Genomic DNA, 19423 nt, shown 5'->3' with positions numbered 1-19423 from the left:
CATGTTTTTAATACTGTCGTGTTTTGCGAAACCTTAACAATAATATCCAAGAAGCCGGGATTAGCGAAAAGGTCCATTGCTAAAGCACTCGCAATGTTTCTGGTTCAAATCTCTATGGGGATGCAATACATTCTTACAACTGTGTCAAATAAAATTGGTTTATATTTTTAAGTTATACAGTACACTTAGTATTACTGTACACAAGGCAAGACCTTTTTTATACCTTGTTTAGTGAACCCACCATCCGCCAATAACGATTTCAAATAAAAATAAAATTATATTTTTGGCCAATTAGCACACCCACCGCCACAAAAAATAAGTTTTTCTTTATTTTTTATTACGCCCGCTGCTCCCTTGAAATCTCCAAAAATAAGATTTAAATAATTCTTCCAAATTATATAAATTTAAAGCATTTAAAATTCCCATTATACTCTTTACATTCACCAATAAAATTTAATATTTTTCTCCATCTGGCTAATTAAGAAAACAAAATTTTACTATTATTTTTTTTTCCGCTTTCCTCTTGCGAGGTAAAAAAGAAAAGTCTTGCGTACTATAGAAAATCATTAATGCAATTATAATAGTAAGCGGAAAGTTTTGTACTCAAGGTTTGTGACATATTTGGGATATTCCCATTATAGTAATGATGACATGTTAGGATTACATAGCACTTCATGCCAATAAGGCAGGGGTGGGCATAAAAATCGGAGGGCCAAAGAGAATTTTTTAATTAAAACACCGAAGGCCGCACCCAAACTTTGATCTTTCCAGTGTGCTCCTAAAAACCTCCAAGCACTGCTTTTACACCACTTTATTTTACATATGATCGGTGTCAGGCCGTAAAAAAACAAGGTGTTTTCTAGCCAATGTTGTTTGGCGGGCCACACACATAGGGTTTTTATTTCATATTCACGGGCTGCACTTTGCCCACCTGTGCAATAAGGCTTGATGATGATGTACAACCAGTGGCGCATCCCCCTTCCAAATACACCATAAGCTTGCGCCACCTGTCTCCCCTATCGTAAACGTTCGAAGCAAAAAAAAAATCATGATCAAGTAGTTAAAAATCACCTCATGTCATATTTTGCGAGGTAGCTCCCCCTTCACTTAATCTTCCTGCCCCCACCCCATCATCCCTCCTATTTCAAGACTCCAAGATATGCCACCGTGTACAACACTCAGATATGGGCTACCCACATATTGCTGAATAAATAAATAATAAATTTATCACATATGCAATAATTTGATACCAGTACATATATATAATTAATATTAATTATGTCTTAATTCTGCTATATGCAGGCACTGTATGTTAACAGCTGTGGGGCATATTATACTATTTGGAAAGCACTATAAATATTACTGATATTATTATATACATTATTATTCTTCACTTATTTCTACATGAAAAGCTTCACTTATATGGAGGGTCAACATGATGCTCAGTAATGCTGGGTGAAAAACTCAAAAAGCCAAACCAGTCACTCATTGCAAAATCGATTTTAGTTATTAATACAGGGTTAAACAGTAAAATGAGAGCTATGAAATAGTAAAAGAATAATTTAAATCCGACATTTCTTTATGAAGTTACAGGAGATATACAGCTGTTTAAAGAACAATATTTGAGAAATCAGCCTTCAAAGTTTCAGGCATTTCTCATGGAAAAATCACCACCAAATTGTTAAAAATTGCTGTTTTAAAATTGAAAATAGGGAAAATAATAGCATAGCATGATCTACAAATATAGAGGTAACAGTTTAGTGCAAATAAACTAGATTTTAATAATGTTGACATTCCAGCATGTTTTGGCCATTATCTCTGTAACAGGATTTGACTGGTTTGGCTTGTCTTTGTCACATATAGTTTTATTATTTAAAAAAAAAAAATAATAATTTAAAAACATTATTTCCTACAATTAAAGTTAAAATAAAAAACCTGTATAGTTTTACTATTTAAAAAAGTCATCATATTTCACCAGTTAATTATGTAGCAAAGGATGGGGCTAGGTAAATAGCGAGTTGCTGCAAGTTTTACTATTTAAAAAAGTCATTACATTTCACCAGTTAATTATGTAGCAAAGGATGGGGCTAGGTAATTAGCGAGCTGCTGCGAGTTTTACTATTTAAAAAAGTCATTATATTTCACCAGTTAATTATGTAGCAAAGGATGGGGCTAGGTAATTAGCGAGCTGCTCGTGGTGGCGCTCTTGTTGTAGGAGTGTCAATCGCATCGAGTCGACTACAGCTAAACCATCAACCATATCACAAGTGATATCAATATTTCGAGAATTTGCCTGAAAAAAAAGGAAACAGGTTTGTAACTTGCTAATCTAGAATCGGCTTCAATTATGGCTGTGATTTTTTTGTGAAGATTGCTAGATTGTTTCAGATAGGTAAAAAGGTAAAGCTAAAGCCTAAAGCTTTGGGTTCACAGGCCAAAGTGCTCATCGTCCTTTGGCAATTGGGCAAGACTATGCAAAGCTGCGGAGTGGGGGGAGGGGTTTGCCACTACTTCCGTACAAGTCTGTTTTGCCTTACCCGCATAATTATGCCGGTGGAAAGTTATTTAGTAATAATTTTTGAGATTTTTTAGACTGCCAACCATCTTTCATATGAATAAAACACACAGAGAATGCAGGAAGTTTAGTCAGTCTGGAAAGCCAAATTGTTCATCTTTTCCCCATCTGGATCCACCGTTGAAAACAGTAAAGTCAATAAAGCACAAAGGGGGCATATAATCAATACTGTAGTTAACTATAGTCAATCACTGCCTACACAGCAGACCAGGTAAATACTGTACGTACGTGAAGGCCTTCGCATTGATCAGTCTTTCAACATTATTATTATTTAATCTAACATGCATTATTATTCACCTTTACAAAAGTATCAAAGAGCTTTTCATTACAACCACAATTTTTCAAGGATAATAAAATCTTAAATATAATAACAAGCAAAAACATGTTGAAAGCAATTTAGAAAATAATGGTATGTAATATAACATACCATTTGATTATTTCCTACATATTTTTTATATTTTGATACTAAAACTGGAACAATACAATGTAATAGAAGGGTTGAAAAGGTATGATCATCAAGAAGTTCAGATTAAATAAAATTATTAAAACTAATCTGCAATAATAATATGCATTTTACAGAATAATTTATGAAAAATGACACATTTTCAACTTGAAGCTAAATGTTATATCTGTCTGGGATCTGCCACTTTGTATAATCATGAGGTAGGGCTTAACAATTTAAATATTTTAATAGTTATCTAGGTTAAAATATATCAAATCAAATGGTTATTTTTTTTTTAAAGCCTCTCTGATAATATAGAAATAAAGGGTTACAGGTACGTCCGGCAGAGAAAATTGTAAAATGTTAAAGTATTTTGATTGGCACATGCTCAGTAAATCACTTACCAACTGTAATGATGATAAAAATAACCGGCACACATCATAACTCCTGGTGTCTGAAACGACCTCCTTGAACTTGACCTCTTTTGTGTCTTTTGCCTCAGCAAGTTTCTTTAGCACTTTTGTTCCGTATTCATGTATATCAAAAAATCCAAATTTTTCCTAAAAAAAGAAAAAAAAAAAAAATCTATTAGTGTTAATATATAATGTGCTATCTTGCCTGTCATATATCTGTCTTTATCAAAATATGGGGGGATTAGATCCCAACCCCAGACTGCTATCTATCTATCTACCGATAAGTACAGGCCTCTCTGATGTGAGGATCATCGTACTTGTAGAAGCGTGGACAAGCTCGTACAGCAACTTTCTCCTCCCCTAAGTGTCCCTTAGTTTCTGGGCTACAGTACCTGGTAAACTGGTACCAGTTACTCGTCTGTCCACAACAACGGTAACCGGTCCTCCTACTCGTCTCGAAAGATGTACTGGGTTCTTTAATAGCGCACATGAGCTAATTGTACACTGGGCCTATGGTTTTTAGTCCTTTTCCGAGAAGACTTGTGCCACCTGCAGAACCATAGGCGAGTGTGCCATTCAAACCAGCGCTGACATTATGGCTGTACGCTGCAGCACGCCTCCCTTAACCACTCGGCCATCCAACTCACCATTCAACTACATATATCATATGATATCAGACATATAATATAATCTATGATATGTATCTAAATGATAGTTTGTTAGGCTCTGCCCACACTATCAAATTTTATGAGTCAAATAAATGAGATATGCCCATATTTGGGTATAAGATGAAATCATCATGCCCATATATGGGCACATCATGCAAATTTGTTACATAAAATTTGATAGTGTGGACACAGCATTAGATATTTTTGGTTGCTCTAACTTTTCAGGATGTTACGAATTAGCATAATGTGATGTAATCAAATTTGAATAATATTTAAACACACTTGTATACAGATAAAGAACATCCCTGAAAATATTGGAACAGTCCAAACTGGAAGGAAAATATTAAGTAGGTGAAATGTAACAAAAGCAAAGAGAACTGTACATAGAATAAGACTTTTTCAGATATATAAATTAAGTTATGCACAGAGTAATATATAATTAGGTGCTTCACTCAATAAGTATAAAAATAACCACAGATATTTTCTAAAATCAAACAGTATTAAGGAACTAAACATCTTATGCAAAGTATAATCCAACCTAATCCCCCTACTCTTATTTTTATTTTATTGTATCTTCTGGATTATAGTTTGACTTGAGTGCCTTACATAACATCAACATAATCCAAGGTGTGTCATCCTCAAACAAGGATAGGGACCAGCACTAACTCCCAATCATTTGTGAAAGGTCACTGTCCATATGATGTAATTCTTTTATCAATGGTGGATTAAAATGCTGAAGGTTAAAGGTTAAGTTGAAATTTTATAGTGAATAAATTTTCTGTTTCTGTCTAGAGCAGTTCACAGAGTGCATACCTGTCCTGTGCCTGAAAACCGTACCAACAATACGCAGGCCATGCATAATGAGCAAAACTGCAGCATACCCTCAATGAAATAATGGAATCGCTGGTTGTATTCAGGCATACCATTTTCATTCCAGTGCTTTTCTTTATATACCCTCAAGAAAATAATGGAATCACCCACTGTATTCAGGTACATATTTTATGGTGAGGTTCTCTATGTGGGTGATCATTTGGACCTTAGTAGTAAAAATGTCAGAAAATTTACCAAAAAGGAAAAGGATGAAAAAAGCTTATTGTTACTACAATAATAATGCATCCTGGATAGGAATGTAACTCCACTAATAATTACCCACATACTCTCACCCCAATCAACTACTGAAAATTAAGTGTTATAAAAAGTAGACTTACCTCTCTTATTAGCAGAGGAGCCATCTTGTCTTCCCACTCAGAGACTCTTTTAGACAGCTCTGTCAACTGGGCAAACCTTTGGGCACTATCGAGATACGATTCCTAACAAAGTAAAATAACTCATTAATTTTCAATATCAACCAACAATAGTATTCACTAGTGACCATATAGACCGATCCATTTACAGTGATTAATTTCCCTCAGCAGACACCATAGCTGGGGGCTTCTGGTGGGGAATTCTTGTTTCAAATGTAAATATTGGAATTTTAAGTATACTGTACGTACAATATGTTGTTTCAATCATAATTTAATATAAATACTTTGTACATGGACACGACAAGCATGCAGGGGACCCCAAGGAGGTCTTCTTATAAATCGCAGTGCCTATTGAGTGCCCCTTTTCTGATTGGATTTGTCAACTTCATTAAATCATTACGTGATTAAAATAAATAAAAAATAATGTCCTTACCACATGATGTCGAACTAAGTCTTCATAACTAGATACATGCGGCTCTTCAGTTTCTATAGGTGGAAAAAATATTAAAAATAAGAATTATTAAAAATAGGAATAATTAATTCCAATTACAACAACCACCACTTGATATTGTCAGCATTGGAATAGCATCAAATATTTTTGACAAGAATAACAAGAAGAATAACAATCTTCTAATCGATTTCATAATTATAGCCGGAGTTAGTGTCAACCTAGGCAAACCTTGCTGAAAAGGTACACTTTCTCCATTAAAAGGCTTCTTCTAAGAGTGGAATGACATGTTTGAACTCCTTTAGACCAAACCCAGTACTGTTAGATTTTCTAATCGTGCGGGAAATCTACTCATGGGGGCTGATGTAGGGGGGGGGGGCTGCAAAGGTAAAGTGGTGGTTCAATGACTAGGTGAAGGGCACTAGCTCACAAAAAAAGGTGATTTGATGTCGTTTTAACTACTTGAGCATGATTTTTTTTTGGGGGGTGGGGAAAGTATTTTGGGTGCCGCCCTCCCCCTCCCAAATAAAATAAAAGAAGACTGGCAACAGAAAGAGTACCTGGTGCATATTACTATAGAACGGATTTCAAATAAATAATTCAAAAAAGCTATAAAGCTCCATGGTTTTAAGATCCTAAGCTACTGTAATCTTACCACTAGGTTTGACATGGTCACCCCCAGCCTGTTGATCAATATCATCATCGTCGTCATCAATGTCATCGTTTGCAAATCCAAAATCATCGGGCCCATTGTCATCGGCCAAGGGTAGTGGATTTTCTTCTCTTTCCCCTTCAGCTTGGTTTTCTTCATCTTCTCGTTCCCTTTCTACCAGTTCTTGGTATCTACCTTGTCTGGCCTGATTTAAAATAAAAATAACATAGAACTTACATCTTTCAATTATTGATTTGTATTGATATATCTATTTAGAATTGATTTTATTGATTAAATCAAGAATATCTTATTGATTTGAAGTGATTACAGTTAAACTAAGCTCTTTCCACACTATCAAATTTTCTTTGACAAAATACAGTTTGTATGCCCATATATAGTCATGATGTGCCTATACATAGTCATGATATGATGACATTGTGACCATATTCAGGCCACATGTGTTTGTCAAATAAGGGCTAGACAGGATGATGATTATAAAAAATGAATACTGCACCAATGATTTCTTCTCATTTCTGAACACTTGCTGTTGCCTCCTAAACTCTTGCCAGTACAAATATTCAAGCTCCCTGAATGCCGGCCTCTTGAGGGCGCTAGTTGGCAGCTTGTTGCTATAGGTGTTATCTTAAATGAATAAAAAGAAGAAAAATTCATGTCATCACGAAACCTTTAAAACTACAGTACCATAAAACAAATTGTTTATTATTGAGAAGACATTACTCGATGACCTCTTTTTTAGAACTTTTTAAAAAATCTTATCAAGTCACATATCATCAAAATGGTGTGTCTAATAAATTGGCGTGAAAATATTAGAGACGAGTAAACTCGTCGGTGGCAATAGGACAGTACTTTAAACAGCCTCTGCCGAGTACAAGCTTTTTGCAAGGGTTGGTATATGTTCAGAGGGCGCTCCACAATGTGCAATCTTTTTACTGCAGGCTACGTAACACAACAAACATACATACATACGTTTATTTTCCCCGAACTACCAGCCATTAAGTCTGTGGTTCTATAACAATGAAGTAATAAACTTTAGAATATTACTCCTGTTTTTCACTATATACTGGTATCTGGCATCACCAGCGCACCCTGTATGACCAGCACTAAATATTCTGGTTCCAAAAGTGGTTAACTCAAACATAAGAAACAAATAATTCATTGGCTTACAAGCTTTACTGATGAAATCTGTCAAAGTCTGTAATGGCGCTTTATCTTGTGTGTTCCTTCGTTTCCGTTTTTTACTTGTTTCCAACGGAGGAGGCAACTTGGCAGGGTTACCTATAATAGATTGTTAGATATAAAGATTTATAAACAGTCAGTGTTGAAACTCCCATACAAAAGTGAAACACACGTAATTATAAATGATACGATCAATGAGGAGAAAAAAAATTATTTTAATTTTAATATAATAACAAAAATTGAATTACATTTTTATACTTTATTAGCACAATACAGACAGTATGTTACTAACTATATGAACAATAATATTAAAACGTATAGAGTACTAGTCGTGTCGTCACGACGCCAGGTGGCGCTCTTTGTTGTCAACAGACGTTGGTTACCAATCATTACACCTGAATGACTTCATAGGCATTCTGGAATAGGCATTTTAGTCTAATATTTTACCATCAAAATGTACTAACAACACAAAAGCTTGCATTATATTATTATCGAACACAAATTTAATCATCAATTAAAATTTACAAAGAAAAAGTAAGATACAACATCTAAATAATTACGTTAGAAATTGGGATCAATGGTTTGTCAGTGATGAAAATGGCACCCGGTTGAATTCTTTTTGCAACGACAGCAATGGAGTAGTACCACACGGTATCGTGACGTAACACTGTAGTACTCTGTACAGTCTGTCTGTTTACTGTATTAGTCTTTTAATTGTTATTATTTATTATCATCATTACTATTTCAAGCATTACTGAATTAGGATTAAAAAATTTAAAGGCCTGTACAGACTATCAAAATTTATTTGACAAAAACATGCAACATGCCTTAATATGGTCATGATGACATCACATTATGACCATATATAGGCACATCATGACTATATAAGGGCATAGAACAGTTTTTTTGTTAAAGAAAATTTGAGTCTGGACACTGCCTAAGTTTATTAGCTCAAAATAGACAGAATATTATTTAACTGTAATAAACAATAATAAAAATAAATGTAGATAGGGCCTAATTTGCATACTGTATTAGCCTTATAATTGTAATTATTATTTTTAATTATTATCATTAATATTTTTAGCATCATTAGGATTATAAAATTTAAGAATGTATATGTGACCTGATCTGACAAAACCATCCGTATTTTGCAAATTCTAATTTCGCACAAGCACCCAAAACATTCAAGAATCAGAATTTAAAAAATTTTCTGGTTTTCGCATTTTTTAAAAAAAGATGTTGAAAAACATTTCCGCAAAATACCAATCGCTAAATCCAACTGAAAAGTATATTAAAATTATTTTAAAAATACAAATCTTAATAATAAACTATTGATTTTGGATTCTTTGGAAGCTGTTTTTTTCAAAATCTACAAGGCTGATATCCAATTTATTTAACAATCATAACTTTGCTATTAATCAACCAATTTCTCTCAAATAAACACTGCTTTAAAGAAGAGTTTATGCAGAATCTAACAATACCAGAAGCTCAATTTTGAAGTTTTCCAACAAACTGCTGGTTTTGCCAGAGCCGGTCACATATATATTTTTTTTGTATTGACCTTTTTTGAAAGGTTTATGTAACATAGCATCGCCCTCATGAGGGTCCTGTGCTTGCCATGGGTCAACGACTTTAGCAGGAGTAATTTTGATTGGCTCTCGCTCCCTTGACCTTAGTTCCATTCGATGAGCAACCTTAAAATGAAAAAAAAAAACACTTGGTTAAATATATATCACAAATGCAACATTACATTCACAATATGAGGGTATGGTTTCAGGCCTGAAAAAATTGAGCAATCTTCAAATAGAAAAAAAACTATGGGTTCAATATATATCTGAAATGGGATATTCCATTCACAATATAAATATCCTTTCAGGCATCGAAAAAATGTTGTTATATCTCAAATCAAGTAAAAATTATGCAGGGGTCCCGAGTTGAAAGTAGTCCCTTCCGGGAGATCTGGTTAAATGAGTTTTTTTAACACATCAAATTTAATTTTGCTGTGTATGATGATATCTATCAGCACTGGCTGCTGTGAGATTATTGATAATATAGTTGTAAAAACATGCAAAAAGTTATGATTTTGCAGCAGATAGGTAATTTTCATTTATTTGTGTTTCGTTTCGATTTTCATTACGGTGGCGCCTTTTATGCTTGGCGTGTGGGATGAAACAGCTTAGCAGTCAATGTGCTAAATTGTATCATTTACCTGCTGTTCCTGTTCCTCAAATGAATGCTCCATTGGATCTCCCATCTCTACATCATCCACTGGCATTAATAGAACAAAAACGATTCAGTCAATATAATGTTTTTTTTTAATTAAGAAGGGTTCAAGATTATACAGCTCTCCCTCTAATTAAAGACCACCTCCAATTAAAGACCACTTTTCTGTAGTCCCAGGTTAGCAAATGTCTTTTATCTTTTATTATTCTAATTAGAGACCAAAGCTGCTAAAGACATGGAAACCCCCATCCCAAAAGTGGTCTTTATTCAGAGGGAGACATATTTCCATTTCCATATACATTTGATTGCTACTTACAACTGACATCATGTGGTTCGGGGATACCATTTTCTGCTTCAGGAATGTCAGGGACTTTAGGCATAGCATCATGCATCGGCAGCTCGACTGTAAAATCTAACAAACATAATTTATTCTGATTATTTACCATTTTTATTAACATACATTATTACATTTTTTTATTATTCAGCTTTAGGCACTAGGGCAAAGGATTTGTCCAAACTTCGAACTTAATCCCTCTTATAAGTGGCATATCCCTTCACAAGACAAACATACACACAAGTAAATCCTTGCCAAGCCACAGAGCTCATGCTGGCTGGACTATCCCCAGTTATGCTCCCCCTGGGTGGGATGCTGGTCAACCGCATGTTACTCACTGCAATTTGCTGGTACTCATTGATACAGCCAGGTAGATGGAAGAAAGGTAGATAACGTGCCTTGCTCAAGGACACAAGCAGAATGCAAAGTGAAGGGTTGAAACCCTGACCTTGAGATTGGCGAACCAAACCGCCTCCAGATATCCTCCACATACACACAAGATGCTCTACCTAACAGAAATTAAACTCAGAACCCTGGGATTGCAAAACATTCTAAATCTGCTTTGTGAATTCGTCAAAATATAACAGAGGGCGCTATACCATGAAAATTGCCCAACAGAGAGATGTCAAAATGTAGCTTACAGAACCCTTTTTTTATTTTGAGCCAGGTGTCAAAACTATCAAATTTTATTTGACAAAAACATGTGACATATGCAAATATGGTCATGACATCACACCATGACCATATATAGGCACATCATGACTACATATGTGCATACAGAAGTATTTTTGTCAAAGAAAATTTGATAATCTGGACAGAGATTCAGAATAATATATAAACACTGTTTACATATTTAATGCAGAGAATCTATAAATAGGCCTACATGAACTAATTATGGGTACAGTAGGTGTAAAATCTATAGAGGGCAGTATATCATCACAACCCATCTAGCAAAATTAATAGTAAAACCATCCACAAGGATTTAAAGATATACAATTTGGTTTACCATTATCAAGGACCACTGGTGTTGATTGAGGTACGCCACCAAGCGAGGCTTCTATATTTAACAGTTGAGCTGTGTCCATTAACAGAAGACCGGATGGTAGAATACTTCCCGTGTTAAAACGGAAATCACTTCGGTTCCCAAGCATCTCTCCTTTCTGACTGTGGTGGAAAAATTATTGTAAAAATTCAAAGAAGTAGATAAATTTATTCCAAATTAATGATGCTACAATTTTACATAACATAAGCTGAAATATAAACGAGAATTTTTCTATTGTATTATCATTCCTACTCAAACAAAAAAATGTTTGTCATTTTTCATTGAAAAAACAAAAGCCAAAAAAACAAAAACAAGTTTCTCCACGTCAATGAAAACGTAAGAAAGTATAGATATTGAAATTATCAATTACAAGTAAATTAGGCAAAAACAATATAAACTATATAATAACTGCTTTTAATTTTCGCAGAATATTTATATCATACCTAATCATTCAACATTCTAGGAGGAAACGTCCAAGGTATATTTTTCATGGATCTAAGCAAGTATACACAAGCTCTGTGACTGGTGCATGACCTTGTTGTTGTAGAGGCCTAGGCTACTCTTTGAAAACAATGCCAAAGCAATGTTTTTGGTTGTCGAAGTTATCAAAAGAAGATATGTGTCTGGACAAACGAAATTTAACTGCTGGATGTCCCTGCGGTGAAAAGTTGCCAGACGTTGGAGGCGCTGTTCGAAAATAGACACGATAAAATGGTGTATACACAAAAAGCTAGGAATACAAACTGTTGAGTTATATTCACACTTACCTGAGTAGAGGTGTGTCTTTATTAACATCATCTAATTTCTGCAGTGACATAGGTGTCTGCACCATCAGCTGTATTACCTAAAAGTGATGAAAATAAACTCATTACAGTTGGTTATTTTTTGGGCTACATCGAACTGTAAGCATTCTCTTCTTTATTATACTAATGTTGATAAAAGCACACCTTCAGAGGTAAACCCACCTCCCAAATATGGGGTAAGTCTGGGTCCTTGGCCTAGCTAGTATATTTCACCCAGTATTACATGCATTTCCTAGTTCTCAGGTACAAGTCCACCCTCAACAAACAATTTTTTATACTAATTATTTTAAGCTGTATAAATCTGACTTATTTTTATAATTATAAGAACATAGTTTATATAACTTACATTATCATTGTGATCGCCATCTTTCATGTCCACATTGTTAGAATCTTTAACGTCATCCAGCAACAGAAACTGTAGTATAAACAAAACAAACAGTAAAACATGTTAATAAACTTTGGTTGAGTAAGATCGTGAATATAACTTGAAGATGCTGTTACATGCCCTTAAATCAGGGGTAGGCATAATCATCGGTCGGAGGGCCAAAGTGAATTTTAGATTTCACACCGATGGCCGCACCCAAAATTTGATGCTGTCAGTGTGCTTCTAAAAATATTCATGCACTGCTTTCGTACCCCTTTATTCTCAGTTTTAACATTACCTTTTACAGATGATTGGCCATAAAAATAAGTGTTTTCTAGCTGAAAATGTTTGTGGGGCAGAACACATAGGGATTTAATTCATTTTTACAGCCGCAAAAATGTCGCTGTCAGGCCGCAATTTGCCCACCTGTGCCCTAAATTAACTTCTATTTACCTCTCGATCTATGTTTCCCTTAGCAACCGATACATCTTCATCATTGCCTTCATTGTCTAATGAACTTGGAAGCTGTTGTTTTCTGAGGAGAAAAAACAGACCACACAATAAATTGATAACTTAACTTCATTTGTTTCAAGTTACTCCAATTAACAATAATCTTTATTCTACTTTGTTTCATTAAACTTATTAACTTAAGTCTGTTTACTTAGGCTTATTAACCTAGTTTGTTATTATCTACACTTATTAATCAAGCTTATGAACTTAGTTAACCATAACCTATTTAAAAAACTATTATTTGTAAAAAAATAAATAAAAAAAAAAACCTTTAAAAAAAACTATACACATTACTTGTGATATGAAAATTTAAAAATTATGGAATTGAACTAGTAATAAAAAATTGAAGTAAAATACTTATTATTTTATTAACCAAAATATCACCTACCGTCTGTTGGCTAGTAAGTCAAGGGTTTGGTAGACAAGGGTGTAAAGATATTCAACTTTTTTACTGTAGATACATGCAGAGCCTTGAATCAACAGTGCAGCTTCGGCAAAGTTCATTGTTGTAGCACCGCCATCAAAAGATATCTTAATTGTCTCAATCTTCATAGAAGAATCACAACCAATAATCAATTATAAAAACCAAGCAATCAAACTGTTAATCGATCAATTACTGAAAAAATTAATTCAATCCATCAAGTAGTCAATTAACCAAACATTTGTTACAGTAACTAATATTAAATATTATTAGTTAATGAATGTTATGCTGACTGCAAATATTGATGATTTGGAATAAAAATAAAATTTTATTTTTGGCCAATTAGCGCACCCGCTGACACAAAAAAGTCAACAATTTCAGAAAAAAATAACATTTTTTCTTTATTTTTATTGCGCCCTCTGCTGACTTGGAATCGCCAAAGACGAGATATGTATATTTCTTCATAATTATATAAATTCGAAGCATTTATCCTATTTTACATTCACCAATAAAATTTTATTTTTATTTTCTCCTCCGTCTGGATGATTTTGGTAAAACTATTTGCTAAATAAAAAAACAAAATTCTATATTTATTCCGCCCGCCTCCGATAATCTTTAAAAAAATAAGTGCGCGAAACAAGGAATAAAAAAAGTCTCGCCTTTAGGCCCCTATATACCTAGATAATTGAAGGGATTGACAATCGGATCGTCGCGTGTGTGATCTGAGAATGCATGTTTGATGATGTGTGAACGAAGAACGAGCCTGGCTGCTGGGCCTAGGCCAATGATCAACTTATATATGCTTCGGTAAACCTACATTTCCCTAGTAAATAGTTGAAATAAATAGGAACTACTTAAAAGGAAAACATACACTAAGAAATATACCTTTAAAAAACCAAAATAACGTGAAAAACAACGTCCTATTACTGACAATTCGGAAGGTCCCGCGTAAACACAAGTGCAGCAATCTTCAACGCTATTATAGAGACTTTTTCATTGGATCAGAGCAGTGGATTAGATATGCATTAGCCAATCGCGCGTCGGAGATGAAGCTGTGTTTACACTGGTCTTCCTGCAGTCGCCCTAAGGTAATCAGACACATGGGCCTGGCGCATGCAGACTGCATTGCGACTTTCTTAATTAATCTTATTAAATTTTTAACCAAACTGCTGTAATGGAATTACATATACAGACGACCAAAGCCAATGATGAAAATGATACATTTCCTAAGCAATGGAGAGGTAAATACCATCCAAAGCCTTTTTAAATGTTATAGGTCTAGTCTAGGCCTAGGGCTAGGCCCTATGTATGATTATGAAGCTGCTAGGGCTCCCTCTCTCTCTGTTTTGTTCCAGCCATATCACCTACACTTAGGCTTATACCATCCTCCTATAAGTAGTTGTGTAGGCAAGGCGAAGTATTCCTGACATTAACATCGGAAAAAATCGTTGCGATGTTTAATTTGAGCTATTACCTGCACAGAGTGTCCTCCTAGAGTACACCAGATACCATCTAGGCAAAACATTTCTGGCCCCTAGGCGAGCCCTGGAGTTGGAGTTGGAGTTCCTTCTGTGGCAAAATCTCAAGCCAGCACTTCTCTCAATCTTGGCATGTATGAAAGTAGGCCTAGCCAGACTAATGATTTTTAAAGCTATTAAAAGTGATCCTGGACAAAATGTAAAATTATTGAGGTACAAAATAGATAAATAAAAAGAAATTAAAAAACATTGGATTAAGTTTTTCGCTGTGGCTGGGGGTCCAGTACCGGAATGCCAACAACGAATCCAGTGGATCTTTAAGACTTGAAAATAACGGATCCAGTACCGGGCCTCCAGCCACAGACAGCGTAAATTTTTTTATAATAAAAAATTACTGTTCATGCCTATAGGCTAGGGCCTCCTACTAGGCCCGTACCGTAATTATTGTAATAAATAATAAATTTGATTTATGTCAATGTCAACTTTAAACATGCACAATAAGGAAATCACCCATACAACCTTTTGAGCCTGAAGATAACACTAACAAAAACAGGAACGACAGAGGAAACCAGCGTCACCGCTAGTTTAAGAATTGCAATACAGGCAGTACAATTTAATACATCCTAATCTAACATATTATTATGCTTTACGATTTTTCATAGGCTTATATAAAGCTTTATCTTCCACTGAAGATGCTCTTCAACATGCAGAATCCTGGTTTGCAGAAAGCAAATGGCACGTAAAATTCTGGAAGATGGAACCGCTGTGGCCTGACCTCATGAAAGCACTGTGTCAGAAAGAACCATGCTGTATCGGCAACAGCTTAGAATTGTACGTTTGTTAATTATGAATTATGAAATTTAAATAAATAAAAAAATATAGGCAATCTATCTAGTGTCTACAGTGGCGGATTAAAGGGGAGGTGGTGCCCAGCCGGCCCAGGTCCCCTCTCCCCTCCCTAAGAAGAGAGGAAGAAAAAAGAAAATTATATTTAAATAAGTCTTGGAGTACCATTTCCGACCATCTAGAGGTGCCATAATCATAATTTTTTTTGCTCTATCTTCGATCGGTGAAAGTCCACTTCCAGGCCCCTCATCTTCAAATTCCTGGATCTGCCACTGGTCTAAAAGGTGAATATTCCAGATGGAGCCTTGATAGTGCTTGCACTTTTGGCAATCCTCAGGTAATTGAATAAATGAAAACGAAAGTTTCAAAATTGACATAAATTAATTATTGATTCATTTGTTTTTTTTTGTTTTTTTTTTAGTGTGCCAAGGATTCAGCTTCTTCCTTTGTCACTTCAAAGGAATCTTCTGGCTTTCATCGTTCATCACGCTATGGAAATATCAACCGATAGTTTGGTGTTGCTAAAGGACTGCTATGGAAATCCCAGTGTGGGTTTAACTGACCAGTGGAGTGCATTTCACCTCAAAGATCTCCAAAACAAACTATGCTGGAGGAAGGATAAAACTGTTGAGTATAAGGCTAATGATTTTGTGACAATAAAAACTAAACATAGAATTACTAAGATTTGCCAGAGATTGTTGGGAGATGACACTAAGGAAGCAGGAACTGGTGACTTTGAAAAGACTCTGCCATTACCATTACATTCTTCGTGTCAGAATAATCTAACCACTCAACTGGAGAGAGTTGAGTCAACAAGAAAAATAGCTGGTGACCATCCAGTGGATCCATTCACTTGTGGTGGACAAGATGGCATCACAGGACACAAGAGAACTGACATCACAAAGCCCACTACTACTGAGATCACAAGGACTAATAACACTGCAAACACATTACACAATAAGACTGAAAATACAAGTCTTGCTATCCCTGAGACCACAAATCTCATTAGCGCTAAGACAATCAGTCACAGATGCACTGATGTCTTTGACACTAATCTACAGTTGTCAGATGATGCGGTAACCACATCAACTACAGAGAGTCTTTCAGAAAAGAGATTATCTAAAGGTTGTAGTAATGCTATGAAAAGGCAGATGGTAAACAGTGGAAATGATTGTGCAGTTGATGTGGTAGAATCATTTGCTGAACATTCTGATATAGAATTTAAGAGGCAACGAGTAGAGATTTTAGGACAACCCTTATTGGCACAAGAAGAGGAAGTCCAACTAGGTGCTGATGTAAAGGTAATCTGTGTTTAACATTTGTTGGTGTTTATTTGTTTTGCGCTGGTTATCTTTGGATTTTACTACAGCTAGACAAGACCCAACAATACTGTGCAGTCTATGATACAGATGATAATGATGATCGTCATATTCATCATCATGGCAATGCTGACAAATACAATGAGGATAATTGTGATGATGATATTTATGATTATTAAAGAATAATAATTAAGGTTAAATGAATTATATTATGATAATATAATTTCTAAATGCGTATATAGTTTGTATAATAATAATAATCATGAATGCTCTTTATTTTTTGTGCTAGGTGAAACTGGAAAATATTTGTGCTTCTTGGCTTAATTCTAGAAAATCATCTGAAAACATTGGTGTTCTTGGTGACCTCAATGATACACAGGTAGAATAATAACCACCACCCTAAATGTTTCCAAAATAAAATCATAAGCAAATTCTGAGTCTGAGAGTGCCATTTCTGGCCCTCTAGAGGTGCTATAATCATATTGTTCTTGCCTCTAACCAACCATGGTGGGGGTGAGGTGAGTAGACCCTCTATCTGTGAAAGCCCCTCCTGGGGCCCCCTCTATTTCGAATTATTGGATCCGCCACTGGACTCATATTCTTCTGGTAATCAATTTTGTGTATTAAAAATATCTATGAATAAGTGGTAATAAAATGATGGTCCTTTTAATGAACAACTCTTTTTTTTTTTAATTTTTGAAAGAGTTTTTTTTAGACTTCATTATAGATGGTATATTTAATGATAATATTAATTATTATATTCTAGCAAAAATTACAATTGGTAGAGTTGTTATCTTAAATTAATTATTTTACAATTCTGTAGACTGATTAATGTGTTTTATTTTATTTTAGATGAGTGTAGCATGTAGAATTTTAAAGTTGGAGGAGGTTGATACAAAGCATTTGGTGACAGTGTGTCAACAGATTGTGAAGATCTCAGACAAGTTGTCAGTCACCGGTGTTAGCCTGCTAGGAAAGCATTGCTTCATGAACAAGGTATAAGTCAATCAATCAATCAGTCAATCAATCAATCAATCAATCAATCAATCAATCAATCAATCGATCAGTCAGTCACTTGGTGACAGTGTCCCAACAGATTGTGTAGATCTCAGACAAGTTGTCAGTCACTGGTGTTAGCTTGATAGGAAAGCATTGCTTCATGAACAAGGTATAAGTCCATCAATCAATCAATCAATCAATCAATCAATCAATCAATCAATCAATCAATTGATCAGTCAGTCACTTGGTGACAGTGTGCCAACAGATTGTGTAGATCTCAGACAAGTTGCCAGTCACTGGTGTTAGCTTGCTAGGAAAGCATTGCTTCATGAAGAAGGTATACAGTCAATTAATCAATCAAACAATCAATTAGTCAGTCAGTTGCTTGTCAGTATGGTGGAGAAGTAGCTTAGTGATCAGAAAGGTTTCTTTATGAATCCAGGTCCTGAGTCCAAACACCACTTCCATCCCATGATTTTTTTTTTCTAGGGTAAGCTAATGATTTTCTAAGCCTCAGTGAATTTTAACCAATGCAGACAAATCAAAATATTCTGGGTGAGGGGGAGGGGCGTGTTAAATGTTACTCAGACCAAGATAATCTTTTCACTGTCGTCTTCGTACAATGGAATTAAAACACTGTTATAAGTTTGTAAATTTGGTACCCAGTGAAGATGCAGTAGAGGCCACAGTCAAGGCTGAACTCCAGTGCACTCATAGGCGACGATCACACTACAGCCTCAAGACTGGCTTCAATCAGTACAATTGAGAAATGTGTAGTCTGAACCAACCTGGGATGACTTGTGCCTGGAATGAAATTCCTCTCAACCCAGACAGCTCAGCCCAGGCAAGGTATCCAGGTTGACCCTAGGTTGACCTAGAATTCAGAAATGTGACCAATCACATATAGGGCCTACCATGCTAAAAATTTCTAGGGAGGTTTTTGACCTCTGTGATATAATTATATAGCTTTACATACAAGAATGTCATATAATCAGTATCACATTAATGGACAAATTCCAACCAACTTTTTAAGATAAGGAGTATATGATAAAGCTATCATTTATTGGTCCAGTTAAACAATTATATTTGCTTTTGTGATATTTGTAGTAGTTTAATCTTACATACAACAAAAGGGAAAATACAAAGTATGCATAGAATGTTTTATATCATGATGTTATTGATAATAACATTTGATTTTTAATGTAAATATAGCTATCACATCAGCAGCATAAGTTATTGAACCCCAGAGGAAACAATGTAAAAGTTATTTATTGTAGACTATGTTTTGTTCTTCTCTTGTGACTCTATGTGTTCACCTACTAATACCAGTGTCCTAGGTTCAAATCGTGGCGTAAACGTTAGTATACAAATAATGAATGTTTATGAGTGCAATGGGAAGGATATTTTCATTAGTTGAAAGATTGACTGTTCTATTCAACATAAAA

At 35.0% G+C, this 19423-nt stretch overlaps 1 protein-coding gene across 1 annotated transcript; it reads right to left on the bottom strand.

Annotated features, from left to right (window-relative positions):
• Window positions 1–1630: 1630 nt before the first annotated feature.
• Window positions 1631–18576, bottom strand: LOC117122930 (condensin-2 complex subunit H2-like). The gene is made up of 17 exons (XM_033268708.1): window positions 18569–18576; window positions 17578–17582; window positions 13304–13461; window positions 12859–12940; window positions 12388–12456; window positions 12006–12082; window positions 11203–11360; window positions 10179–10274; window positions 9849–9907; window positions 9201–9333; window positions 7628–7738; window positions 6957–7084; window positions 6446–6647; window positions 5776–5828; window positions 5307–5408; window positions 3422–3577; window positions 1631–2293 (listed from the first exon to the last, which is right to left on the bottom strand). The coding sequence occupies exons 3-17, from the start codon at window positions 13417–13419 to the stop codon at window positions 2153–2155; spliced, it is 1683 nt and encodes a 560-aa protein (XP_033124599.1). The 5' UTR covers window positions 13420–13461; window positions 17578–17582; window positions 18569–18576; the 3' UTR covers window positions 1631–2152.
• Between the last annotated feature and the right edge of the window lie 847 nt (window positions 18577–19423).

Source organism: Anneissia japonica, unplaced genomic scaffold, assembly GCF_011630105.1.
Source record: "Anneissia japonica isolate Jap-2015-1 unplaced genomic scaffold, ASM1163010v1 scaffold288071_len251177_cov169, whole genome shotgun sequence".
In the NCBI taxonomy this organism is placed as follows: domain Eukaryota; kingdom Metazoa; phylum Echinodermata; class Crinoidea; order Comatulida; family Comatulidae; genus Anneissia; species Anneissia japonica.
This window is presented reverse-complemented; position numbering and strand designations above follow the sequence as displayed.

What these genes read in the sequence shown, in the direction of transcription:
- LOC117122930 (XM_033268708.1), bottom strand. Translation starts at nt 13,419, where the DNA reads ATGAACTTTGCCGAAGCTGCACTGTTGATTCAAGGCTCTGCATGTATC. An exon ending in TTGAGGAACAGGAACAGCAG is followed by an intron (nt 9,334 to 9,848) that starts GTAAATGATACA and finishes TTTCATTTTAAG; the next exon opens with GTTGCTCATCGAATGGAACT. An exon ending in AGATTTCATCAGTAAAGCTT is followed by an intron (nt 7,085 to 7,627) that starts GTAAGCCAATGA and finishes TATTCATTTAAG; the next exon opens with ATAACACCTATAGCAACAAG.